Genomic DNA, 13627 nt, shown 5'->3' with positions numbered 1-13627 from the left:
ACAATCGATGCATCGCGAGTTCAACCCAAACTGTAGCCGATGTGCACTTTCAACCGGTGCACTCGCATCTTGAACATTTATGCCGGTGCACCGATGCGAATCTTAACATCACTAGTGTGGGAGGATTCAGGTTAGCGGTCGACCGATTATCGGCCTGGCCAATTATCGAGGCCGACATCCCGCATTTGACCGATTATCGGTCTCAAATATCAGAACAAACAAGTTTTAGTAGTTTTTATTTTATTTTTTACTTAATTTTACTCAGGGTCACAGAGAGGAAAACAGTTTTAAGATGTTGAAAAGTTCATTAAACATATGCTTAAAGGCATTTCAAAGAAATTGTGTTGGAGTTTGTGTTATTTAAGTCATAGACATAAAAATATAAAAATATTTTTATGAAGTATGTTTGGACACTTTACGGGCAGAAGAAACATTTCTATTAAAGAAAGAATTATACATTTCTGTCTTTTTACGCCTTTAATAGCTACTAAGTTGAATTGTTATTCAAATTAATTAATCAATTATTTTTTATATTTTATTGTAATGTAGAGACAAGGCTTTTAGTGACAATCATGTATTGCTTTACAATTATATGTAAAAAAAAAAAAAAGTCTAAATATGATATTTGGCCTCAAATCATCTGAGGCCTGGCGCCCCCCCTGCTATCTTTGGCGCCCCCCAGGTTGGGAACCACTGCTCTAGCCAATGAAACCGCTGCTTGTGTGTCCGGGGCGGGAGATTCATGTGATTGGTTGTTGGTCGAGCGTCAGACATGCCCGTCGGCAAGCTTCAATGCAAGCCGCCGTGTGTAAGCTCCGTCACTGCTAGAATCCACTTCAAGACACTGGTACTTGCGTACCATGCTGTGAATGGATCTGGCCCTTCCATCCTACATCCAGGACATGGTTAAACCATACACCCCAGCACGTGCACTCCGCTCTGCATCAGCCAAATGGCTCGCTGCACCTGCACTGCGAGGGGGACCCAAGTTCCCATCAGCAAAAACACATCGGTTTGCTATCCTGGCTCCAAAATGGTGGAATGAGTTTACACATCTTCCGGCGCAGGATAAAAACTAATCTCTTTCGACTCCACTTCGAGCAATAAAATTGCTAACAAAGTACTTATATATTAACAAAGGACTGGTTTATCTAAAGCCAGTTGAAGTAGCACTTGAACTGTTTTGGCTCATTCTTGGTCGAATGCACTTATTGTAAGTCGCTTTGGATAAAAGCGTCAGCTAAATGCAATGTAATGTAATGTCTATGGCTTCAAATGTTGCTGTGCCTCTCGTTGGTGTGGTTTTCTGTGGACCTGACCATATATTTTTTTGATTTGCAGTAGCCTGTATTTTTGTATTGCTCTCACTAGATGGCACTCAGGAGCAATGGTTTCAACTTTTGCTTGGTCATCTGAAAATCCCCTACTATTTATTACCAATCTGCCAGGCAGGCTGTTTCCAGGAAATCACATGACTTGGTGAAAGTGCCAAATGCAACCAACCGGGGAGCTGTTACACCACCTAGGCTTTTTCACATCTTAGGGTTGCTTTGTTTTTAGTGACATAAGAAGTTGCAATGTATCAATTGCCACACTCCCCAGGGGAAATTAGGGGATTTAAATAAAAGACAGTGGGGTTTTACCTGACCATGAAGCAGTACAAAGATCTCCCTGCTCAGTAAAAATCTAAATTATTATTGTGTGACTATATCATTTTAATTGTAAATACTTTTTATAGTATGTTTCCCCTGTCTGTCGTGCTCTATTCAAATTGATTTTAACTGTCAAACAAAGTGAGCCAAGGTGTAAAGAATCAAGATAGGTGTCATTTCTGTTGTGCTTTATGCTGCATCAGTTACTCTTTACATTTGGTTTAAAGAGGAAAAGAGAAGCAGGTTTTAGGTTACAGTGAAGCTAAGCTGTCTTGTGACTCTCTTCGTGTATTCAAGTGACAGAAAATAGAAAACAAAATAAACAATAGACTAAAAATGCAGTTATTTATTTGATTATCTTGCAGTGGTAAAACATAACTAGTACTCAATTAGTATTTGCTTTTATGCTGCATTATACTTCTACTCTACAACATTTTAGAGAATACAAAATAAAGTATATTTTTACTTCACCACATTAAAATATAGTATGTTTTCATTTACAGATTAGGATTTGAATAACAGTAACATTACAAAATACTGTATAATCAGTTGAAAAAGCATACATCTACTCTGGCCCTTTGGCACTGTTGAAGAAAAACACTGACACACTTTATTCACTTAAAACTTGCACCGTCAAAGTGTCACCTAACCAAATCCATCTAACTGTTGCTCTGAATGGGTAAAATGGCAGAAGCGTGTCAATCACAGCACAATGCTTTCAGTCACAAGACCTTGGCTGTGGTGTGGAGGAGTCCAACTAAATACACAGTGCAGGAATGGCAGAAAGTGAAAGAAAGAAAGAAGAGAAAGGACTTTCCAGCTAGGCAGTGGCGGTGCGGCAGTATGGTGCAGAACTGGTTATGCAAAAGCTTCTTGGCACAAAAGCACATCCAAAAACATCACATACACAGAATATATGGTGCATACTGAGGTTTGGGGATTAAAAAGGTTTTTACCCATAGCAATGGATACAGCCACTCACTATATCATCTTTTATTTGCCTCTTACTCTACTACATGTTCTGACTTTCTATGTCCACTGTCTTCCATTTGGTGTTTAGGTTTCTAAAGGTCTCATCCTAAGATGGCGCCACATTTTGACATTTGCTCTTCCACTTTGTGCCCTCCTGCCTTTGTAACCCGCAGGCGGCAAACAAAGCTGACAGGTTAGAGTCGCCATGCCCGATTGTATCTCATAACTGTCAGGTTATAAAGAATAACAATGAGAAATAGTTTCGTTTTCAGCCCTACCACTAAACTTTTTTCTATTCAACAAGATGTAAATAAAAAAACAGCAGATGCAGTTTCATAGATAAGCATGATTAATCATCCAGTGACTGTTAGAACATGAAAATAACTTGATTATAAATTAAGAAAATGCAAGCAAATATTGGGGAAAACTTTTCTGAACTTGAGATATTTGAAATATAAGTGTGCATGAAACTCAGTCCTGGCAGTCATTAAACTGCAGGAGAAACAAATGCCAAACGTGGCTCGTGAATCCAGTCACCATTTTGTGGATGCACACACGTGTCTTTACAAAATGGTGCTCAATGTTGTATAAACTAAGCCAAATCTTTGATAGAGGCGATTGCTGTTTTGACATAATGCTGCATTTCACTTCCCTGTGCCTCTGATGTTTATGACACATATCATCAGGCATCTTTCCAAACGGCCTCATTGCCCGAAAAAAAATGCTTCTTGCCAGGGACTTTCCAGGTCAGCTCTGACAATAAAACACAGTCTCCATTGTGTTTGAGCAGTTTAAAACCAGAAATAAATATATGATAAAAAAAGAAAACATATCCTCAATACCTCTGATGTCTAACCAGTCAAATTAATGTTGAATTACCATGCTCGTTAAAATTATTTGAGTTCATCTTTTGGTTTCTATTCACCCAACAGCCCAGTATAAATCAAGACAGGTGAATTAAGTTTGTACGCCTATAAACCTACACATTTTGGAATTTTCACTGTAGAATTAACAAATAAACCAAACCTAACTAAAGGTTGCAACTAAATGCACATTGTTGTACTGTACATAACATACTGCTCTGGATTTAATTTTATTCCATGAATAGAAATTATTCATGGTTAAAAGGACATAGATATCAATATGTGACGAATAGTTTGAAAAAAACCTCAAAAACATTTAGATATGGTTTGACTGGTGTTATAGCAGGAGTTAACTGAGACAATAATCAAAACGTCTGATACTGGTGATCAATCTTTTATTTGGACACACCTGTGAGATAACCTTTGGCCGGTCTGATAATAAAGGAATATTTTAATGTTGTGCTGTCATGTCAAACATTTATACAAGGACATGAAATGGAACTAAATTATAGTGGTCACACATCTATGAGAAAATGGAATGTATTGAATTTAAGGATTTTACAATACAAAAGGTGATTTCAAAATAAATATGATTTAAAGTAAACTATTAGGTCACGTTACAGAATATATATCTCAAACAACGTACAGGCCCATTCTTTCTTTTTCAATATTTACAAAAGAAATACATGCTGCATTTATATACAGAACAATTATCTTCCACACATTGAGCCTCTGCTCAGTGGCGGCTGTCTATCATTGAGGGGAGTTTCCCTCGGTGAACAGCTTCTCTCTCAGTTTGTAGTATCTCCCCTTCTCCTCCATCAGTTCCTGGTGAGTCCCTCGCTCCTGAACTTGGCCGTCCCCGATCAGGACAATCTGATGGGCCTTCTCAATGGTCTTCAGCCTGTGAGCGATCACCAGCAGAGTCTGGTTGGGACAACTAGCCAGGGCCTGCTGAATCTGTGCATAGTCAATGACAGAAATATGCATTATTTCATTGTCTTTCAGTGGATTGTTTTTAGGTAGACGCTACATTAAGTCATATTACTTATAATTTTCTGAATGAGACACTAAAGGTCTGATGAAACGATGTAATGTATTGAATATGAATGAATATGATTGGTTGTCAGTGAGACATTAAAGAATTCATGTATAACAGTGGATTTGTTTTTATCATCGGTCATAAATAATATAGTTTATCATGACTAAATTGTCTTTTATCTTTAGAGCAGTGAAATAAATTGGAGGTGTATAATTGATTTTGTCTGGTAACTACCTCCCATGAAGGTTCATACATGAGCATATGAACTGACCATGTATAAAAAAACATTAATTTCAAAAGAAAAGAGAGGATTTATGCCAGATTAAGCTATTAGCTCATTTACATACGCAGGCCCTAAGCAGGTACACATAACAATCAACAGATATTTAAGGGAAGCAATGCAAATCAATCTTTTTGTCAAGGCTTTATTTTTGCATATATATATATTTGATCTGTTGAGCAATACAAATGTGAATATTTAATGTAAATCAAGTTTTGATTGTAATTATAGAAACTGTAAGACAGACAACTTCTTTATAGAAAAACTGACCAATCTGTGAGCACTTTTTTAACACCTGTGCAGCACATAAATATATCTATGATTTAAATCAGAAATGACCACCTATTGTTTGGGCAACAGGAGAACACTTGCGGACAATAAATGGTATATTAAAGGGTCTTCAGGTCTTTATCTACATAACTCACTATTTAACTTAAGTTAAGAAACTTGTTTGCAATAGGAGCCCAGACGCTTGCGGCCTTGAAGGGACCACAAACGGACACTGCGGTTAGAAGATGCTGCATACCTTATTTTCGCTCTCAGGGTCCAGAGAGCTGGTAATTTCATCCAGAATGAGGACCTGTGGCTGTCTGACCAGAGCTCGAGCAATGGCGATCCGCTGCCTCTCGCTTTGGGCTAACTGCCCGCCACCCTCACCCACCTCTGAGAAAAGGACATTATAAAATAACATCAATAACAGCTTGAGGTTCAAATTGTGACGCAGATGCAGAAAAGACAGGAGGATTTAGTATTTCAAATAATAAAGGTTAGTAGATTATCGTACAAAATAAATAAATAATATGGTTTTTTTTAAAATGTCTTGTCTCATTTAACCAAATTTGATCTTTCACGTTTTTACTGTATGTAGGCTCTCAGGCATATACAATGGCATGTAGGTTGGTTAAAAGAGTTTACCTGTGTCATATCCTTTCTCCAGTTGGTTAATGAAGTCATGGGCGTTGGCTTTGCGTGCTGCTTCCTGGATCTCATCCAATGAGCATTCAGCAACCCCGTAGGCGATGTTGTCTCTGATGGAGCCTGAGAAGAGCACAGGCTGCTGGCTCACCACTGCAATCTATAAAACACACTCTCATCAGCTGAATAAATAACTCATAATATATGAAAACTAAATCCACAGTAGAATCTTCTGTCACAATTAGATATGCATTGATTTTAGCTTGTTCTTGATGGCCCAAACAATAAGAAAGTCTTCAGAAAGTTGGAGGGAAAGATCATTTGAGGGCATTGTAGGATGAATGCTTAGTGCTTGCCTACATTTGTACAGTTTAGCCCTCAAAAAGGACATACACTTGGTGTATTCAGCAGGTGTGTATCACCTAAGTTCTTCCAGTGAGTCGACTCATCAGGCCCATCACCCATTACGCGCCCTGGGTCACTGATGAACTGCATTCTTGTCTAAATATGTTTAAATTGTTGTCTGTACTTCATTAACAATAGATGTCTCCCAGTTTAATCGTTTAAGACTGATGTAGTAAATTAAGGAAATATCAAACAATTAGATCACAGAGAAAAGAGAGAAAAGGGTGGAACATCTTCTGAAAAAGCAGTAATGGTTTATTACCTTCTTGTGGAGGAAACGGTGGTCATAAGACTTCAGTGGTTCATTGTCCAATAGGATTTCTCCATCCTGCTGCTCATAGTACCGCTCCAGCAGACTCACACAGGTGCTCTTCCCTTCTCCGGATGGACCCACCAGTGCCGTCATCTGACCTGCCTTCAGCTCCAAAGAGAAGTCCTGAAGGTGACAATGAACATATAAATCTGAGTGTGGTGTGTGTAATATGTCTGTAATCTATGCATGACTTCATAGGTAACTGTAAATACATTTTAAGGCGATACTCAGTAATTAATCCACATTTTCTATTACCATATTGTTTATTTTCCACAATAAATGTCATTAAAAAAATCAAGAAATGTACAAATCCAAACTGAAGAATTCCCCTTTTAATACCTTGCATTCAGGCCTCACCTGCAGCACTCTTTTGTTGGGGTATGCTGGATAGGCGAAGTTGACGCCACGGAAGCTGACGTCTCCTGTCAGCTGATCCGGTTTGAGTTTTCCCTCCGTGCTGACCTGAGGCTTTCGGTCCAGGTACTCAAAGACCTTCCCAGCAGCCCCCACCGAGTTTATCATATCACCAAAGATGTAGGTAAGTGTCTGAAACAAGGCAGTCATAAAAATGATCACATTATTTTATTTATGGATTCAGAGTTGCAGTATGTCAAATGGAAATATGAGTGTGAGCAAGCATTTTGGGACATGGCCTGACACTTTCATTAGACATGCTTAAAGCTATTAGCCAACAGACTCTCCTTCTTGATGACATGAAAGCTAATTTTATTTATAAGTAACCTTGGAACATTTCTTTCAATCACCTTAAAATTAGTCTAGTGTATGTGTATGCTCATTAAAACAAAGCAGTGTATTTACCCTGATGTTGTCTCCCAGTTCTGACTGGTAGAGGATGAAGGAAACCAGGTTGCCAGTGGTCATCTGTCCACTCCGGATGAACAGCCGGCCATAATACAACATGAGGACCTGCATGACCAGCCCTGTTAACTGTAAGCACACACACACACACACACACACACACGCACGCACACACACACACACACACACACACACACACACACACACACACACACACACACACACACACACACACACACACACACACACACACACACACACACACACAGGAAGAACAACTGTTTAATAGGGTGATATACAATTAAGGGAGCAACACCGGTCTCCAAAAAACACAATTCTCCAAAACATTCAAAACTTCTCACCCTCTGTGCGAGCAGGTAAACGGCCCTGACAGTGTCCCGGCGGGTCCTCAGTGTGTGTGTTTCCATCAGGCGGTCGTCATAGCGCTGAGCCTCTTGTTTTTCTGTGTTAAAGCTCCGGACCGCATGAATACTGGATACTACCTCATTCGCAACTTCATTTGACAGAGCCATTGAGTCCTGCACCGCAAGGGACAGGCGCTGAGGGAAGGATAAAGAAGAAGGATAATGAAGTGATTTTCCCACTACCTCAATTAAATAAGTACGATGGAGAAAACGTGTTTGGTAATGGATATCATATAGTTATGAACCTGCTTTTACCTGGTAGTGAGTGTCATAGATGTTCTGAATAAGGCCAGTGATAGGCGTCTCCATCAACACGATGAATGTGAGCTTCCATGACAGATTCATCATCAGGGAGATCATGCCCATTGTCTTGATGAATGTCCTCAGCAGCACATTGACATTCAGACCCACTGTTCTCCCCATCAAGTTGGTGTCTTTCGACAACCTGGATGTAATTTCACCTAGACAGAAAAAATAATACAAAATAGTATAATAATAAAATATTTCTGTCATGTGCTACTCTGGTGTATTTTGGTCTGAATGTCCTCCTGTCTTTGAGTTGGTCTACTGTATGTTATTTTTATCTTATTTGTTCTGTCGTTTATAGAGGTGGGGGGGAAATCCATGTAAGGATCTGGATGTATTTTTCTAAGATTCTGAGTGGATTCACTACTTCCAAAAATCGCTTTTTAAAAATGTTTTTTTACTACAAAATAAGTTTGGTATGCTACAGATCCACAGTAGTCCCATGTCCTTGATGTGCAGTTTCCTATTATTCATACAGGGTCTTTGCATGTTAAATGATACGATCTTTACCTGTCTTTATGGCCTCGAAGAATCCAATTTCCTGTTTGGTCAAAGCCCCAAACAGCTTGGCTTTCACTCTGCATGCGAAGGCACTGATGGCACAAAGTAAGAGACCTCCTCTGCAGCCTGCACTCACAGAGCTGACAAATCAAAGAGAGTTCAGTTAGATGCTCACCTGTGAGCCCGACACATGCTGCTGGATGAATGTGGAGAAAAAACGGTGTCACGTACCTTCCCAGAGAGTACAGCCCCATGAAGAGGAGTGCAGATATGAATTCAGTGTGCTGGTACTGACTGCCAAGGATGTCAATGACTCTCCCAGTGTAGAACGGGATGAACATCTGACCTGAGGGGACACACAAGTACACCGAATCAGAAACATAAAGAGAGATTTAGATACATCAGCTCAGTGATTCCGTCTGTAGGGACTTGGACTTAGGGCCGAAGGGTTGCCGGTTCACGTCCCGGTCGGACCAAAACAATACGGAGTGTGGACTGGTACTGGAGAGGAGCCAGTTCACCACTGCCGAGGTGCCCTTGAGCAAGGCACCCCCACCCTGACACCCAACTACTCCCTAGCGCTGGTGAGTCTGGCTGGTGAATATAACTGTGTATTTGTGTGTACATATAAGGTGCATGTAAAAAAACAGAGTGGAAAACTGAATTTAAAATAATAAAGTTGCATCTTCATATTCTTCTTGAAATCATTAGATTATCATCATGGTCATGTGTATTGCAAAAGTACTGATTCTACTGCCATATTTAGAATTAAATGATATGCATTTAAAGCTATTAAATTAATATGTGTTTTTAACTTTTTATTTAATTAGCATGTCTGAAATCATCATCATCATCTTCATCATCAGCACCTGCTGTAATAGTATCCTACTTACAGATAACAGCCAGCGTCAGGAACACAAGTCCTCCCAGCAGCAGCAGAGAGTCGGGTCTGTACAGGTGCAGGACTCTCACAAACAGCACTCGGGCTTCCTGCCTCTTCTCTTTACCGGCGGCTGCATCTTCGGTGTCCGGGATGGTGATCTCCCAAAACAGAGCCCCAGCCAGCGATGCCCCGGCGCACATCAGCCAGCAGCGCAGATCCGCCAACATGCCACACTGGGTCTCCTCGTGGTAGAGCACTCTGGTCCCGGTCTCCAGCACCGCAGGCAGCAGACTGTGTGTAAATATAACCCGAAACACTAACGGTCGGACATCTCTGAGGCTGAGCAGAGTAACAGCAGTCAGTGCCAAACACCGGAGAGCCGCAGACACCCAGAGTCGCGCAAGATGTCCAAACACCCTGTGGTTCACTACTAACCCCGATAAATGAAAGAAGGAAATGTCGACAAAAACTGCTAAAATCAAAGCAAAGACTTTTCTAAATACTGTACTGCCTGCCATTTTCACTAACAGTCGTCCTTAAATGACTTGCTATGCTGCGAGACCAGTGTTTTCACAACTTTTCATCTACTTTCATTTTCGTTTTTTGGCAGTACCAGGGGTTTCCCTGAAATCCAAACGACATTGGTTATACTCAGGGCCGTCCCTGGCCAACTTGGGGCCCCAAGCAACATTGCGAGATGAGCCCCCCCCCCCCCCCCAATATAATTAATGCAAATAAACTACTTCTACTACTACTACTAATAATAATATTAATAATCATAATCAATAATATAAATACTATATTATTTTATTATAATATAGGCTAGTTGTAATATAGTCAAGACATGCTTATTACATGCTCAAAAACTGATATTTCTTAAATCTGTATTCAAATGTAGTTCCCTCTATCAGCAATGTATCAACAACTACACACACATTTCTATCAGTATTTCTCTGTGTTGTGGTTGACATGATGATGACTGTTAGGAGTTAAAGGTGGGGTAGGTAATTTTGGAGAAACCAGCTCGAGTGCGCTAGAATTTGAAAATACCCAGCCGGAAAAAATCTGCCACTTCCTTACAGAGCCCCTCCTCCAACACACACATGACCAATGAGGGCACGAGATAAGTTTGTGCACAGATGGAAGGCTGACAGGCAGGTAGGCCATCCAGTTATAGCGGAGAACTGCGCTGAGAACTGCGCACAAGCCGAGCTCATAAGCCGAGGCCCCCTGCGCAATGTGAGGCCCCATGCAGCCTGCATGATCGGCCTGTAGGGAGGGACGGCCCTGGTTATACTGAACTCTGAATAAAGACAATTTTGAATTCTAAAACGTATTGATTACACACATGATTATTTTGTATCTTCTAATTATTGCTATCTTAATCATCATCCCCATCTTTTTCACCTGGATTAACACTTTGGCATTTGACAGCAGAAACAACAGTTTATAAAGAATGGTTTCTTGTTAAGAAGAGACATCAAAAAGAACATTTTTCAATAAAAGGCTTTTATTCAATTTTAAGTGTTACATCATTTACATAAAATAAATAATGCATGGACACTATGCATTACTAATACATGTATGTATGTTTAACCAAACATCAACCAGGCATCTTAATCTGGTTGTATTACTGTGATGACTGAGCAGTGGCTAACAGTGGAGGGTGACACACTTTTGTAGTACTCAAACACCTTTTTTAACTTTTTGGTATGTCTTTGTAAGACTTGCTGTTGCTGCGAATTATAGCATGTGTTTTTGTGGGACTATTTATAAAGAGACTAAAATAATTGTATGGGTTTTGCAGGTTTTGTCCTATTTACTTTTCTCTGCCACCAGTACACACACATTGGTAGTCATTTTGTCATGTTTCAGATTCATGGACTGAATAATGAGTCTTGCAACAAGTTTAAAATATGTAATTGGCATCTGGTGACTCAGGGGTTATAGAGAAAAAGATAATTTGAGGATGGACATAGTGACAATTGCTGTGTCTTATCCTGAAGCTGTCCAAAACTTGGTAAAGGGACATAGCTAACAACACTCTGGTGAGATAATAAACCAAATCAGGTTTATATGATGTGAGGGAACCATCAGCTTTAAGATAACATAAACAATGACATTTCACTTGAAGAAACGTTAAGATTAAATGTATAAGTAAAAAGTAGTCTTGTCCAATATCTTTTTCAAGATATGTTAGTTAGCAGCTGAGCAAAAATGAATATTGATCACTGATCAAAGAAGGTGGGTAAGTCATTTCCCAGAACGACCTTCTCCTCTGCACCATGTTCATCAATAGAGACAATATAGGCCACGCCGCCACTGGAGCCATCGCGGTTCATTGCCAAAGCCAGCGCTACAAGAGAGAAAGACAATAAGATAAGAGATTGGAGGAGAATCTTTATAGGACAAAATGTTTTATACAACATAACACTGTTGAATAGCTATAGCTCTTCTAAGCAGCCAGTACAAGTGTCAGGTTTCCCTTCCTCTATCCTACAAAATTATGACAAAAAAACAACAACTTTCTGGGCGGTAAAAACCTACTGTTGATAACAAACTGCTGGCACTCTTCCTTGGCCATGTCCTTACGATACTCAGCATCAACAAATCCATAAACATAAGAGCTGCCAGAGCCACCGATTGCAAAAGGCTGCCTGGTCAGGAGTCCATTCAGAGTCGCAAACACCTAGAAAAGGTCAAAGGGCAGAGAGGAGCAAGACAGATCACATTATTGTCATATATGACACTTATTATGACACCCATCTTTTAGCTAGAGAACATATTTTGTTCAATGCATCCAGCAGCTACATCAGCAGCTACATCAGCAGCTGCCTGTCAGTCTATTGAGCACCATCAGGGTCACTTAAGCAGAGGTTGCAGGTACATTACTTTGATCCTTTATATGGATAGTTTTTTTATTTTTTGAAGTGGGGTTGTATGAGATCTCTATAATTAGTCAGAGGATTACAAATATTGTGTTCTGAAAGCCCCTAGTTTGGAGAAACAGACAGGAGTTACTGCACGGATGCTAAGCAGTGTACTAATGTGGATGGGGCAGTCAGAAAAAAAATATTTGAGCCACCTAAAATAAAGACCCAGCATTAAAAATCTATATCAGTTTATGTGAGTGATATATTTAAAAGGTTTTTGCTGATTAATCTTGCCATGAAACAGCCCTTTCAGGGTGGGAACATAGCTGTTATATGCTCTCTTCAAAGCCACCAGACTCTGTTGAATTTGACCTCATATAACACAGGAGTTGTTTGTCTAAGGCGTCATCAGTAGACTGTAAATTAGCAAAAAGGTATGTTTTTTTAATAGAATATGGTGGCTTAATGGCATCTTACTGCAAGCTAAAGACATGAAAAAATGCTAAATATAGCGTAAACTTAAAACATATGTTTTTATGTGGGCCTTTTTAGGTGGCTGAATTCTGTTTTGCTGTAACCTCTGTGGGATTCTCCAGACACAGATTATAGATATGTACCTCATACAAGCACACTTCAAAATGGTCTGTTAACATTATTTTTCTCAGTGATCTCAGCGTTTAAGCCAACCTGTGTTACTGACCTGTCCTCCATCTCTTCTGTCCCAGCCGGCCACAATGAGATGTGCTGACAGCTCCTCCTTGTACTTGTATGAGATGTTCCTCACCAGGGTGGCAGCCGAGCAAACCTTTGGGTCCTTATCTATTTCAATACTGATAAAGAAAGACATAAAGAAACATAGGTGACAGGGTCTTTCATAAAAACAAAGAGACAAACAATGTGTGTGGTGTTTGAGTTATGGACACTAGGAAAGCCAGCTGATATCTTTTCAATTCTTTGAGTGTGTAGTTACCTGTGAACATCCAGCTGGTAGTTGACCATCTCAGCGATGGTCTGGGCGTCCGCTGCAGAGCCTGACAGAGCACAGTAGATCTTGTCATGGAGAGGAGACAACTTGTTCATCACCCTGTTCACCACTGATTCCCTGGATGGAGGGACAAAGAAGTGTTTGTTATAAGGGGTATTCACATGGTAAATACATAAATGTAATCCCCAGTGTTGGATAGTACAAAAGTACATTCACTCAAGTATACTTAAGTACAATTTTGAGGTACTGAGGTAATTTTCGGAGTATTTTTAGTTTACGCTACTTTACTCCACTACATTTTAGAAGCCAATATTGTACTTTTTACACTACATTTATTTGACAGCTTTGGTTACTATCTACTTTTTAGGTTATATTATTAGCTAATACAAAATC

At 39.8% G+C, this 13627-nt stretch overlaps 2 protein-coding genes across 2 annotated transcripts; both read right to left on the bottom strand.

The window, feature by feature from the left end:
* Nucleotides 1–3862: 3862 nt before the first annotated feature.
* tap2a (transporter associated with antigen processing, subunit type a) lies at nt 3863–9977 on the bottom strand. Its single transcript, XM_034235773.1, has 11 exons — nt 9387–9977; nt 8725–8839; nt 8503–8633; nt 7942–8147; nt 7624–7821; nt 7262–7390; nt 6800–6988; nt 6392–6565; nt 5725–5884; nt 5336–5472; nt 3863–4447 (listed from the first exon to the last, which is right to left on the bottom strand). Exons 1-11 carry the CDS (start codon nt 9892–9894, stop codon nt 4241–4243), a joined length of 2154 nt encoding a protein of 717 aa, XP_034091664.1. The 5' UTR covers nt 9895–9977; the 3' UTR covers nt 3863–4240.
* An 891-nt stretch (nt 9978–10868) lies between these two features.
* Nucleotides 10869–13351, bottom strand: psmb9a (proteasome 20S subunit beta 9a; the record flags this gene model as incomplete). The annotated part of the gene is given in 4 exon segments (XM_034235772.1): nt 10869–11732; nt 11924–12065; nt 12950–13079; nt 13220–13351. Coding segments are annotated over 4 exon segments (532 nt in total), but the record flags the coding sequence as incomplete, so codon positions are not given.
* Nucleotides 13352–13627: the final 276 nt, after the last annotated feature.

This window comes from Gymnodraco acuticeps, unplaced genomic scaffold (genome assembly GCF_902827175.1).
Source record: "Gymnodraco acuticeps unplaced genomic scaffold, fGymAcu1.1, whole genome shotgun sequence".
Classification (NCBI taxonomy): domain Eukaryota; kingdom Metazoa; phylum Chordata; class Actinopteri; order Perciformes; family Bathydraconidae; genus Gymnodraco; species Gymnodraco acuticeps.
Note: the sequence above shows the minus strand (reverse complement) of the source record. Positions and strands in the feature narration are given on the sequence as shown.

Excerpts from the sequence above, each read along its gene's own strand:
- tap2a (XM_034235773.1), bottom strand. The coding sequence starts at position 9,894 with ATGGCAGGCAGTACAGTATTTAGAAAAGTCTTTGCTTTGATTTTAGCA. Across the intron at positions 6,566-6,799 it reads CCAACAAAAGAGTGCTGCAG|GACTTCTCTTTGGAGCTGAA; the intron begins GTGAGGCCTGAA and ends TGTCACCTTCAG. Across the intron at positions 5,473-5,724 it reads GGAGAAAGGATATGACACAG|AGGTGGGTGAGGGTGGCGGG; the intron begins GTAAACTCTTTT and ends TCCTTTTCTCAG.